Source organism: Myripristis murdjan, chromosome 24 (genome assembly GCF_902150065.1).
Source record: "Myripristis murdjan chromosome 24, fMyrMur1.1, whole genome shotgun sequence".
In the NCBI taxonomy this organism is placed as follows: domain Eukaryota; kingdom Metazoa; phylum Chordata; class Actinopteri; order Holocentriformes; family Holocentridae; genus Myripristis; species Myripristis murdjan.
In genome coordinates, this window is record NC_044003.1 from 3,536,582 (window position 1) to 3,548,293 (window position 11,712).

Sequence of the window (11,712 nt, forward strand, 5' to 3'; positions counted from 1 at the left end):
AGTATATTTACAGAATCTTTCTAATTAAAAAAAAAAAAGTGTGTTTAACGTGTATATTTTATGCTCTTGACCTGAATTTAATCAAATAAACATTGATTTTAAATTCCAGCATCAGACCTGGCTCTGTTTTGATTTGTTTGATTGTTTTTATTCTTTCTATTGTTTTATTGCTCTTTTTTAATTTGTTTGATTGTTTTTATTCTTTCTACTCTTCTTTCTGTTTTGCTGTTTTATTTTCATTTTCGTACAGCACTTTGTTTCAGCCGTGGTTGTTCTTAAAGTGCCATATAAATAAAGCTGAGTTGAGTTGAGAGTAAAGGAGAGGAGAAAAAGTTGAGGCTAGTTAAACTCTCGCGATGTTTGCTGTTGCGGCTCTCTCCAACCCAACGTGGACGGAAACAAACCTCGCGATGTGTCACAACCCACAGTGGATTTTAATGCAACTCTCGCGATGTTCCGGCCTCTTCCTTGGCCGTCGTTGACTGAGGTTGGTCGTGACATTTTTCACTGCGCTCACTATCTTACGTCTAAATATGCCTAAACAGCTTCAAATACTCAAATTATTGCATCGTATCATATGTTAAGACACTGATGCCTTAGATTCTGCTGCTTGTGGCGGCGGATGGCCGGTTTATATCCCTAAATGAGGCGGTATAGCGGCGGATGGGCTGGGAGTCGGGTCCCTGTGGGAGTGAGCCGTTAGCGGCCTGTGCATGTGTTCCGTCCGCAGCTGGAACAGCCACAGGAGAACAGCCTCAGCTTCACTGGGTTCTTCTTGTGTGAGAGTCGGGTTCTGTTAAATAGATGCTCGGCACCGTACCTGTGATAGCCACTGCTCAGTGTGCGGTGAATGAGCGGCAGGCTAATGTTAGCTAGCTCTGTGGCTAACTGACGCTAGCCCCTCCGCGGCGGCTCCACTCGCTTTAACTGATGAGGTTTAGCTGCTGAAATCACTTTGTTCTTAAGTTTTAAATCAACAGTCACTTATCAAATCGCTCATCGGAAAGGCTCGGTTAATAACACCTGTGTTTTAGCCAGTCAGCTGCTCAAGGGCAGCATGAGAGGCGTCAGTCCGCCGTGACGGCAGCGCAGCGCGGGTTGTGCCGGTGTGACTGTCAGGCTGAGCCGGGCCGGGCTGGAGAGGCTGCCTCGGTGTGTTTGTGTGTGTGTGTGTGTGTGTATGTGTGTGTTAACCCGTCTGTTTTGTGTTGTGTTGCTGTGCAGAGACAAAGGCCATGTTCAGTACCAGCGCCAAAATCGTGAAGCCCAATGGCGAAAAGCCAGACGAGTTCGAGTCTGGGATCTCACAGGTAAGGAGCTGAGGGCAGACCGACCACACACCTGGTCTGAGAGGGTTCACTGCAACAAGGATGAGATTTGATAGAGGAGTGTTGGAAAGTTGACATCTGTAGAGCTGATTGTACAGGTTGTAGGTAGGACTGAGAAATACATCGTAATCACATGTCTACCCAGATGTGAACATGCAGGATTAATATCACAAAATGCTACGACATGGACGAGGTCAAATTTACAGGTTAGCCTGAGACACTGCTCAGTCTGGTCAGATCAGGAAAATACTCTGTGAAGTAACTGCATTTCCTACATCCATTTGGTGGTGGTGTGTTTTAAGTGCCTAATTTTCACAGTTACACCAAAACTGCTGAAGCAGAAGTTGAAGCAAAATGTTTCGTTTTCATTTTTGAACTTATTTTAATGCATCCTGAAACAGTGATTGGTCTATTTTAATCAATAATCTATTGTGAAGCAGTTGCATTTTTTACATCCTGTTGGTATCATCATGCTGTCACTGTTGCTGCATTTAAAATTTGGCATAAGTGTGAACCCAGTTATATTGTAAAATTATTTAATTTTTTTGTATAAATGTGGAGGTATGAGATGTTGTCCCAGTTGTAGGTGTTGGTGTATTTATGTGATGTCCTCCCTGGTTTCCCTGCAGGCTCTGCTCGAGCTGGAGATGAACTCTGACCTGAAGGCTCAGCTGAGGGAACTGAACATCACTGCAGCAAAGGTACGAGGCGCCGCATGTCTCAGTCTGCTTTAATCGTTTCCACACACCGTGGAGTTCATGACCACTGAACAGTCATCAGCCCGTCTTGACTGGTTTCTGTCACTTTTACTTTGGAAGCTTTGATTGGCAGACTGTTGTTTGAAAATGGGTATTAGCTCTAAATTATCCACCTGCTTGTCAGAATGCATATGACGTGAAATGACCTCACACAGATTTTACTTCATAATCTAATCTGTCAGTGTGCTGGTTGGTGAAGCTCGACCTCTGTTGCTCTCACTCCTGTTGAGGCTTTAAGTCCTGCAGGTTTTCTCTCCTCCAGCTCAGTAGTTAATTCCACTCACCTGTCCTCCCAGGTGTGACTCAGTGTCTGAGGTGTGTGGAGGTAAAGCCAGCAGGGTTTAGGGGCCAGAGCAGTGTGTGTGTGTGTGTTAAATAAACCTGACGGTGACAGCCAGTGGTTCTCTGGTGTGTCCTGGTGGCGTATGGGAGCGTAGCTCTGCTATGACGTACAGTCCCGTTCCACAGCGTCGGACAAAAAGCTCCGTCCCCGGCTTCCGGCCGGCGAGGACGAGCGTCCTGCATATTCCTACAACTTCCCAGAGTCCTTTGGGGCCGTGACTGGGGAGCCAAACCATGCAGTGCACAGCCTCTGTCTGAACTGACCTGGTATCAGCTGTGATGTGTTTGTCTGCAAAGTACTGTCCTAATGAACTAAAACTAAACTAAATCCTCATTTTGTTCAGAAGAAACTGAACATTTCTGTCCCGTGTACAGTAGGGTTGGGTCGCCAGAGACAGTGCAATGTTATCACTACATTTAAATCACAATGATAGTAATGCAGTTTTAATAATTTTGTGATGTGCTGACCGTTGTGATAACACATTGCCATATATTGAGATTTATTACCCTTTTCAACAGCAAATTCTGCCCCAAATCAAGTCAGCAGCTGTTCTGAGACAAAGTTTTTGTTCATGTCACTCCAGTCACTGTTACTGCAGCAAAATGGGACAGGCTGACCGACTGTCAGAAAAACCTGTCAAATGTTCAGTTGATCTTTGGTGATACAGTATTGATACTTGCCATCTGTATCGATACAGTATTGCCACAGTAATGATTGTGATGCCGTCCTGTTTCGTTTTCTTCTTGGCAGCCAAATAATACTTGGATTAGGAATCAGATCATTTGGTTTCTTTTCATTCTGGTTTTATTATAGGTTGTGATTGTGAAAATGTCATAGAAACATGTCCCAGGTGTCTGTGTGGACTCACCTGTTGAACACAAACACACCCGGTGGTCTCGGTAAGATTTTCACGCCGAGTCTCTTCTCCTCGCAGGAAATCGAGGTCGGTGGCAACAGGAAAGCCATCATCATCTTCGTTCCTGTTCCCCAGCTGAAGTCCTTCCAGAAGATCCAGGTGCGCCTCGTGAGGGAGCTGGAGAAGAAGTTCAGCGGCAAGCACGTGGTCTTCATCGCACAGGTGAGGAGGAGGAGGATGGTGGCTTCGTCTCTCAGTCTGCATGGGCTGGGAAATGGCGAAAGCCCACTTTTGAAGTAGATTTTTAAACAGGTGGAGAGATGTTTCAGACTGTTCAGATGGTGTTGCTGGGATTTTCCAGCTTCACTCTGATGCTGAGGGTTTGGGTCAAGTCTTCCTTTTCTCACTTCATATTGGGGCAATAGGGCCAAAAAGAAATCACCCCTCCACCCCCCAAACCTTTCACAATTTAATCTACATTTTTCTTCTTTCACTAATTACAGTACTAAGTGATGGGAATCTGCGCAGGCATGATCATGTGACTGCTGCTTGGCCTGCGTGTGTGTGTGTGTGTGTGTGTGTGTGCGTGCGTGTGTGCGCGTGCACACACGTTCAGTGTGGAGCAGACGAGGCTGTTTCCCCACATTACAATGGACAGACAGAATCCCCATTTTTATGTTTCAGCTGTTTTATTTGCATCAATTTAAAACAAATTCATATTAAATTTATCGCTCAGCACCAGCTCATATTTTTATAAAATTAATACTTTTTTTGACTTGTGGTCACACTAAGGAAGACGTCACTTTGGACTCATTTCCCATCATGCTTTGGCTTTATTTTCATACTTGGTTCCCTAAATGAGTCATCAGTTGGTCAGTAGATACTAATTGATCAGTCAACAGTGAACTTAATTTTTCGTTGTGACTCTAAATTGATAAAAGTTGTGCGGTGCAGGACTGTGAAGCTTCATGGAGGCGCGCCGTCCTGCAGGTTTTATTTAAAGGAAAATGCCAACATTTTGAGCAAAATACAATTTTTCTGACTTGTGACGGCAGTGGTTGTGTATGGGGAGAAATCGACCCTGAACTGATTGTAGTGAGACTTATTGATCAGATTCTGAAAGTCGGCATGAGTGTTTTTATCGTTGTTAGTGTGTGTGTGTGTGTGTGTGTGTTAAATAAACCTGACGGTGACAGCCAGTGGTTCTCTGGTGTGTCCTGGTGGCGTATGGGAGCGTAGCTCTGCTATGACGTACAGTCCCGTTCCACAGCGTCGGACACAAAGCTCCGTCCCCGGCTTCCGGCCGGCGAGGACGAGCGTCCTGCATATTCCTACAACTTCCCAGAGTCCTTTGGGGCCGTGACTGGGGAGCCAAACCATGCAGTGCACAGCCTTTAACATCAGAGTTCAAATGATGTGATGATTCTGAAAAGCTGCTAAGAGTGATTTTTAAATTTTGAGTCAGTTATAATGAGGATTGTTACAAGACGCAACAGAAAATGTAGAATAAGCACTTTGTTAACACGTGAGTTGGTCCAGCAGTGAGAATCATTTAATTAGGTGCTCAGACTTTTGAGTTTAGTTGAAAGGTTCATCACTTCTGTTGAAACTTGGAAATTATTCCTGGGGCTCCTTTTTTAAATTTGAACATTTTTATGCCAAAAAATTCTCAAGTATTGCGTATTTCCCTCAGTTTTAATCAGCTCAAGGCGGAAAACCAGTGAAACACCACCATCAGACACTGACACACACACACACACACACACACACTTCTGACATGCAGACTAATGAACACTAGCAGCTGCTTCAGGTGGGCCGAGTCAGACTGACACCCAGTTTGAGAGCCGACTGGTCCACCTCGTGAGTCCAAACCTGCTTCCTCTGGTTCATGTCTGCTCTCAGCTGACCTCAGGGATCGGGTTCTTTTCATTTTCGTGTCATTTCATGGGTCAACAGACACCAAAACCACAGCTGCAGTGGTCAGAGCCTTTCATTACATGGCATTTCAACATAATATCAGATCACTGTTTTTTTTTTTTGTTCATGTTGATGCTGTCTTGGTCAGGCTGCTGTTTTCTCAACAGATAAGAGATTAATCAGATATTTTTGACTTTCAGAGGAGAATCCTGCCCAAACCCACCAGGAAAAGCCGCACAAAGAATAAGCAGAAGCGTCCCAGGAGGTGAGTTTAAAGTTATTTATTTTCTTAATCATGAAAATGTGAAAATGTTCCAAGTGAGAAATCGGCCTCGTGGCGCAGATATAGAGTTTTTTATTTTGACTTTTCTTTTAAATTGCAACCTTGGGTTTGCCTCGGCTCTCTGGGACACACAATGATTTTAAAATGTGTTTAAAGCCCAAACACAGATGACATTTCCCACTGTGTTCCTCGGCGCGGCTCGGTGTGTGTCGCCGCTTCCTGCTGGGAATCTTCACCTCGCGCTGCTTCAGCGGGGAAATTAATTTTCCACTTTTTGTCCCCGGCTTTGACGAGTTAATTATGAAACCCTGAGAGGCAAGAGAGGAGAGGAATTGGGGGGGGGGGCGGTTTCTCTGCCGAAATAATCCAAGTTTCATCCGTATCTGTAGATAGCAGCCAGTCTTGTGTCTGCTGATTCACTGAGTAACTTAAGAGATCCTGTTAGTTTCAGGGGATTTTGCTACACTCAGTATATTAATGTGAAAATCCAAATAATTAGCCAAAAGCTAAATATTTACATCAGGTTGGCTGCTAAAACGATCACATGGGATGATGAACTTTAAATTGTAAAGGAAGATGCTCTTTCTAAGGGAATCGCGCACACACACACACACACACACACCACATTATGGTTCAAAGTGCCAGTTTATTCTCAGTGTTACTCTTTTCCCCAAACAGAACCTAGAATAAGTTTAGTTTTCTTTTTGCCTTTTTTATAACACAGGCCAAACTATGTTGTCAAAACTGCCGTGTTTATTTATAGTTTACCGAGCAAATGTCTGCTGTTTTCAGGTTATTGGACACACAAGCTGTCAATCAAAAACCTCTGCTCTGTTAATGTGAGATCTTAAATTGGCACAGGACGCCTCCTTCGTTAACACGGAGCTCGTTAAACAGCTCAACCAAGAGTCTGAAATGTTTTGTTTTAAAGCTGCAGTTAAATTGGACTTTGAGGCTTCACTACAGACAGAACAGTGATGGGTTGTGTGTGTGTGTGTGTGTGTGTGTGTGTGTGTGTGTGTGTGAACCCGACGGTGACAGCCAGTGGTTCTCTGGTGTGTCCTGGTGGCGTATGGGAGCGTAGCTCTGCTGTGACGTACAGTCCCGTTCCACAGCGTCGGACAAAAAGCTCCGTCCCCGGCTTCCGGCCGGCGAGGACGAGCGTCCTGCATATTCCTACAACTTCCCAGAGTCCTTTGGGGCCGTGACTGGGGAGCCAAACCATGCAGGGCACAGCCTCTGTCTGAACTGACCTGGTATCAGCTGTGATGTTTGATATTCAGCTGGGACTCAAACTAAAAGCTGAAATGAAGCTTCTTGTCCACTTCACTGACTCAAACATGAAATTCACTGATGTGGAGATTTTAGCAGCTGAGATGAGACATGCAGTGATGGTCAAACCTTCTCTTTTTTTTTTTTTTATTTTTTTTTTTTAAGATATTTTCAGTTTAGCTTTTCATTCTCTACATATCACAGACTTGGGGTGAAATATTAAACCACAAACACATTAAATTAAAATATTGAAGTTTTTTTTAACCAGAGTCTCAAGATGCAGTATCTCTGTTCCACAACAGCAGCTAAAATAAAACCTCTTAATGTACAATAAGTACTCATCTACTACTAGCAGTAACAGTGTGTACATGGTGTGTGACCAGTACTGAGTACAGCTTTGAAAAGGGGCAAATGGAGGATTTTATCACAAATCGACGGCCTTCTCATTGGGCCTGAAGATTTGAGAAAATCAGCCGGTCAGCCTCATGCTCAGTCTGATTTCTGGATGCCAGGGCTGCTGATCCACCGCATTAACATAACTTTATATACCTGCCTCTTAAAGCCAGTATTTAATATCACATGTCCACAAAACCACATAATGGAGAAAAATGGCCTTTTATTTTAGGTTATGATTGGTGACAAGAAACTGATGACGCTTTTAAAGGTTCTTTGAGAATAAATTGCTGTGTGGTTAGTGCCGGCGTGGTGTGCCCTTCCCTTTAAACCACCGGCTGCCTGTAAAATTAAATTAAATTCCCTTGTGATTATTTCAGCAGCCAGATGAGTTTCTGCAGTGTGAAGCCTGTTTCTCCTGCCTGCTTTAGTTTCAGTCTGAAATCAGAGTGTTAGCCGGGCTCTGAGGTCATGTTCCTGCCTGACTGTGATTGGTTAATTTGTTCAGTGTTAATCTGACGTTGCCGTTGGCTCCTCCCCCAGCCGTACTCTGACCGCGGTCCACGACGCCATCTTGGAGGACCTGGTGTTCCCCAGCGAGATCGTGGGCAAGAGGATCCGGGTCAAACTGGACAGCAGCCGGCTCATCAAGGTCCACCTGGACAAGGCGCAGCAGAACAACGTGGAACACAAAGTCAGTGAACGCACCACGCCGCCAAATCATCTGCATGCTCACATGATGATGTCATTCACCACACAGGAAGTGAACACGAGTCAGTCTGAGGCAGGAAGTCAAGCAGCTCGGCCTTCAAAGTAAAATAGGAGAGTTTGTCATTGTTTTCAGGAGAAAGTGGGTCTAAATGTTTTGAGGACGAAATTTAAAATCGTATTTTTATCCATTATAGAATTCCATCTAAAATATAGACCAACACACTGAAACACAGACTCTGAGACGCAGACAAACACAACACAAACATTTTACTGCTTGTTCAAACGTCCCCATGAAATGACCTCACATGACCTCTGCTTCCTGTAAAACAGCGTCTTAAACAGTGACGTCATCCTGCACTGGTGGCTGGAAATTAAAAATTAAACCAATTAAACCTTCACAAATCTTTAAATCTTTAAAATAAAAGCCTCTCCCAAATTCAAACCAACTGAGATCCCGTTGGTTTGCATTTCCTGCACCATGTCCCACCCAGACTTCCTGTTTCAACAGGAAATCATCAAATCAAGGAAGTGAGTCCATGTCATGGGGTCTTGAAGGGCTCGTTCTGATCAAATGAAGCACGCGGCTCCAATAGTTTGAATAGAAACACCAGTTTTTTGGTAAACCCGACGGTGACAGCCAGTGGTTCTCTGGTGTGTCCTGGTGGCGTATGGGAGCGTAGCTCTGCTATGACGTACAGTCCCGTTCCACAGCGTCGGACAAAAAGCTCCGTCCCCGGCTTCCGGCCGGCGAGGACGAGCGTCCTGCATATTCCTACAACTTCCCAGAGTCCTTTGGGGCCGTGACTGGGGAGCCAAACCATGCAGTGCACAGCCTTAAACATCAGTTAAAATGATGTGGTTGTTTTATAGAACTGGTGCTTTAAATTTAAGTTTGGAATATTTTGCTTCAAATATTTTCGTGCCTAAAAATGGAAAAGCCTCTGAAATACTTAGAAAATTCTCCACTGAAAACCAAATAAATTTTTGTTTTTTGTGGGGTTACCAGTTATTTTTCAGGCACAGATTCCACCCTTTGCTTGAGTTTCATTTATTTTGCTTCAGTGTGTTTTGGTTTAAATGATTGACAGGCGTTTCCACTCCTGTTGTATGAATAAAATCATAAATTATGTCGATTGTTACCTTGAAACCTTTGAAACTGAACCACCGTCAGTCTCTGACAGGTTGAACTGACTGAGCTGATGATGTGGTGTCTGTGTTGCAGGTGGAGACGTTCTCTGGTGTCTACAAGAAGCTCACAGGCAAAGACGTCATTTTCGAATTCCCTGAGTTCCAGCTGTAAATGCAGATGACAAAATAAATTTGTTTACTGTCACTTTGCTTGTTTGTGGTCGTGCTTCCTCCTGCGCAGAACGCCTCAGACCACACGACACGACACAACATGCATCACATTAACGAATGCTGCACCGTTCAGAAACACCAGTTTGTTGCTTGGATTACGAGCTTGGAGTTTGATGGGTTGAAGGAACAATTTTTGTTTCCGTTTTTGTTGCAGTTCAAAAAACCCTGAGACTTTACATCAAGTTTTCAAAATGACTGACTAAATAAGATGATTGATGTTAAACAGCAACAGGTTGAAGTCAACTACATTTTAAAATGCAAGACTTAAGTTTTTCTTTTATATAAGGGGGCTGTGGGTAAAAGGTTTGCCCCCTTCAGTGACTGGATGACCTCAGTCCTTTTCAAAATAAGGGAGTTGCAAAAAAAAAAAAATGTCCTGATGAAGCTCCAGAAGCTCGGCAAAGCTGAGAGCATCAAATAAAACTGATTGTTTTTGTCCAGTTTCTAAACTCTAAACAATTTGAAAACTGTAATTAAACAAAACATTACAGGTGTTACCGTGCTGTAAGGTTTATTTTCTCACTGTGATGGAGCCAGGCTAACAACTCCCATAGACCTCAAGTGTTTATGCTAAGCTAACAGGAAATGCTACCCATAGGAACTGAACCACTGGACGTCCAGAGGAGAAACTGGTGTCCAACATCTGGTCTGGGGGAGTCGGGGAAAAGGGGATATAGCCCATAATGTATCTCTTTAATGCATTCTAAATTACTCAGTGATGATGATATGTTCTGACTTTGCTTGGTGAGCCACATGACTCTTTACTCATTAGTTGAAATCCATGGCTTTGACCCACTGTTTACAGTATGAATGCTGGATGTTAATAAAGGGAGTTAATCCACAGTGGCTGACCGAATTAATAGTTCCTGTATGACTATTAATCTTAACAGAGGCTTTATTAGTTGCTGATGCAGGAAACATTAATGCCTGGCTCATGAGTCAGTCATGATCTGTGCATTAAACATTAATCAATGCATGTTATGGCAGCAGTATGGTAAAGAATAACAGCTGTAAAAACTTTATGAACAGCATCGGAGCTGCTGTTGATGTCGCCCAGGGTCAGGGTTTTATCCTCCCCAGTTATAATAGAGCACCACCCTCAGGGAGGATGAGGTAGTGCAGGATTGCTTCATGGCCAGCAGCTTAAAGAAAGCAGGATAAAGCAAGCTGAGGATCTTATAGTCCAGTAATTTTAGGCCAAAATTGGGGTCAACCTAGGACAAATTGCAAGAGAAGCAAACTCAACTGATTTTGTATCCTCAGTTTGTCCTGAGTGAGGGGAAAAAAGTCCCAGGAAATCCCATTGGTGGAAAGTTTTGAAAATCACCTATTTATGACCACATATTACCAAAAAACACTGTTTTTAACACACAGGGGAAAGGGGTTCAACATTTTACTTTCAGATATCACTATAAAAATTCACAAGATGATTACACACACAAAGACAAGAAAAAAAGTCAATTACAAGTTCTTTGAATTATTCTGTTTACACATGCATATCACACATTATCTGATTTGATGCTAATATGGAATAAATGCCAGAACAGATATTTAAACTGAATTACAAGGTTTTTATGTATGAAGTTTTTTTTTTTTTTTTTTTTTTTTTTTTTTTTCTCATTTAATACACCTCTATATGGGCACCATTAGTTGCACAAAGCACAGAGTACATAGAACAAATCTGATTAACATATCTCATCAGTTGCTTTTGTAATAGATTGTTTAAATTGTAAAGAGACTTTGTGGACACCCTGTAGATCAGCGCTGCACCTTCGCCTTTCTTTGTTATCCAGGAACATGAATACTCAGAGGATGAGGCTGCATGTAGAGAGAGAAAACCATCAGGCCTCAGCAGAGGTTAACCCTAACCCGTCATGCCATCAGGATCAGGTCTCTGACCAGTAATGCCTTATTGGAAAGTGATCCAGTATGGATCAAACCTAATTTTAGCATTACTGGCCTTATGACTGTTATTTTGGAGGAGGAAATCAGCTGAACTGGAGCAAAACTGCTTCAAGAGGTGATTTGTCCGCCTCTGGAGCAACGTGAGCTGCACGGCCGTGACAGTGCACTGATGAGAAACGCCAAATTCCTGCAGTCTGAACGATAATCTGACCAGATTCAGCATCTAAAAAAGAATCTCATCTGCACAAAACAAGAAAAGAGAGATTGTGTTTCCTCCTCTTTTCTGATACAAAGTGGAAAGTAGATCCGGCAGGTGGTGTGTGCAGGAAACTTGCACATAGTGACATCTTTGCAGCGGTATGTTCACACATAATTGTAGTCAAAAGGTAAAAAAAAATAATAATAATAAAAATGCAGGACTTGTTTTTTCTTCTTCTTTTTTTTTTTTTACATTGTCATATGTCATATCATATATGACATATATGATATGTCATATTTTACATTATTTTATTCTATTAAAATTATAATTGTATTATTATTTTAAATTTTTTATATATTTTATTTATTCTATCCTATTTTGTTTTATT

General features: G+C 42.8%; 1 protein-coding gene and 4 non-coding genes across 5 annotated transcripts; all 5 read left to right on the plus strand.

Moving 5' to 3' along the window:
- The first annotated feature begins 382 nt into the window (after positions 1-382).
- Positions 383-9,194, plus strand: rps7 (ribosomal protein S7). The gene is made up of 7 exons (XM_030046938.1): positions 383-487; positions 1,225-1,310; positions 1,958-2,029; positions 3,364-3,507; positions 5,403-5,467; positions 7,694-7,844; positions 9,084-9,194. Exons 2-7 carry the CDS (start codon positions 1,236-1,238, stop codon positions 9,159-9,161), a joined length of 585 nt encoding a protein of 194 aa, XP_029902798.1. The 5' UTR covers positions 383-487; positions 1,225-1,235; the 3' UTR covers positions 9,162-9,194.
- On the plus strand, positions 2,468-2,677 carry LOC115356718 (small nucleolar RNA SNORA73 family). Its single transcript, XR_003927997.1, has one exon. It is a non-coding gene; the product is annotated as a small nucleolar RNA SNORA73 family (small nucleolar RNA).
- LOC115356719 (small nucleolar RNA SNORA73 family) lies at positions 4,469-4,678 on the plus strand. Its single transcript, XR_003927998.1, has one exon. It is a non-coding gene; the product is annotated as a small nucleolar RNA SNORA73 family (small nucleolar RNA).
- Positions 6,514-6,723, plus strand: LOC115356716 (small nucleolar RNA SNORA73 family). Its single transcript, XR_003927995.1, has one exon. It is a non-coding gene; the product is annotated as a small nucleolar RNA SNORA73 family (small nucleolar RNA).
- On the plus strand, positions 8,486-8,695 carry LOC115356717 (small nucleolar RNA SNORA73 family). The gene has a single exon (XR_003927996.1). It is a non-coding gene; the product is annotated as a small nucleolar RNA SNORA73 family (small nucleolar RNA).
- Positions 9,195-11,712: the final 2,518 nt, after the last annotated feature.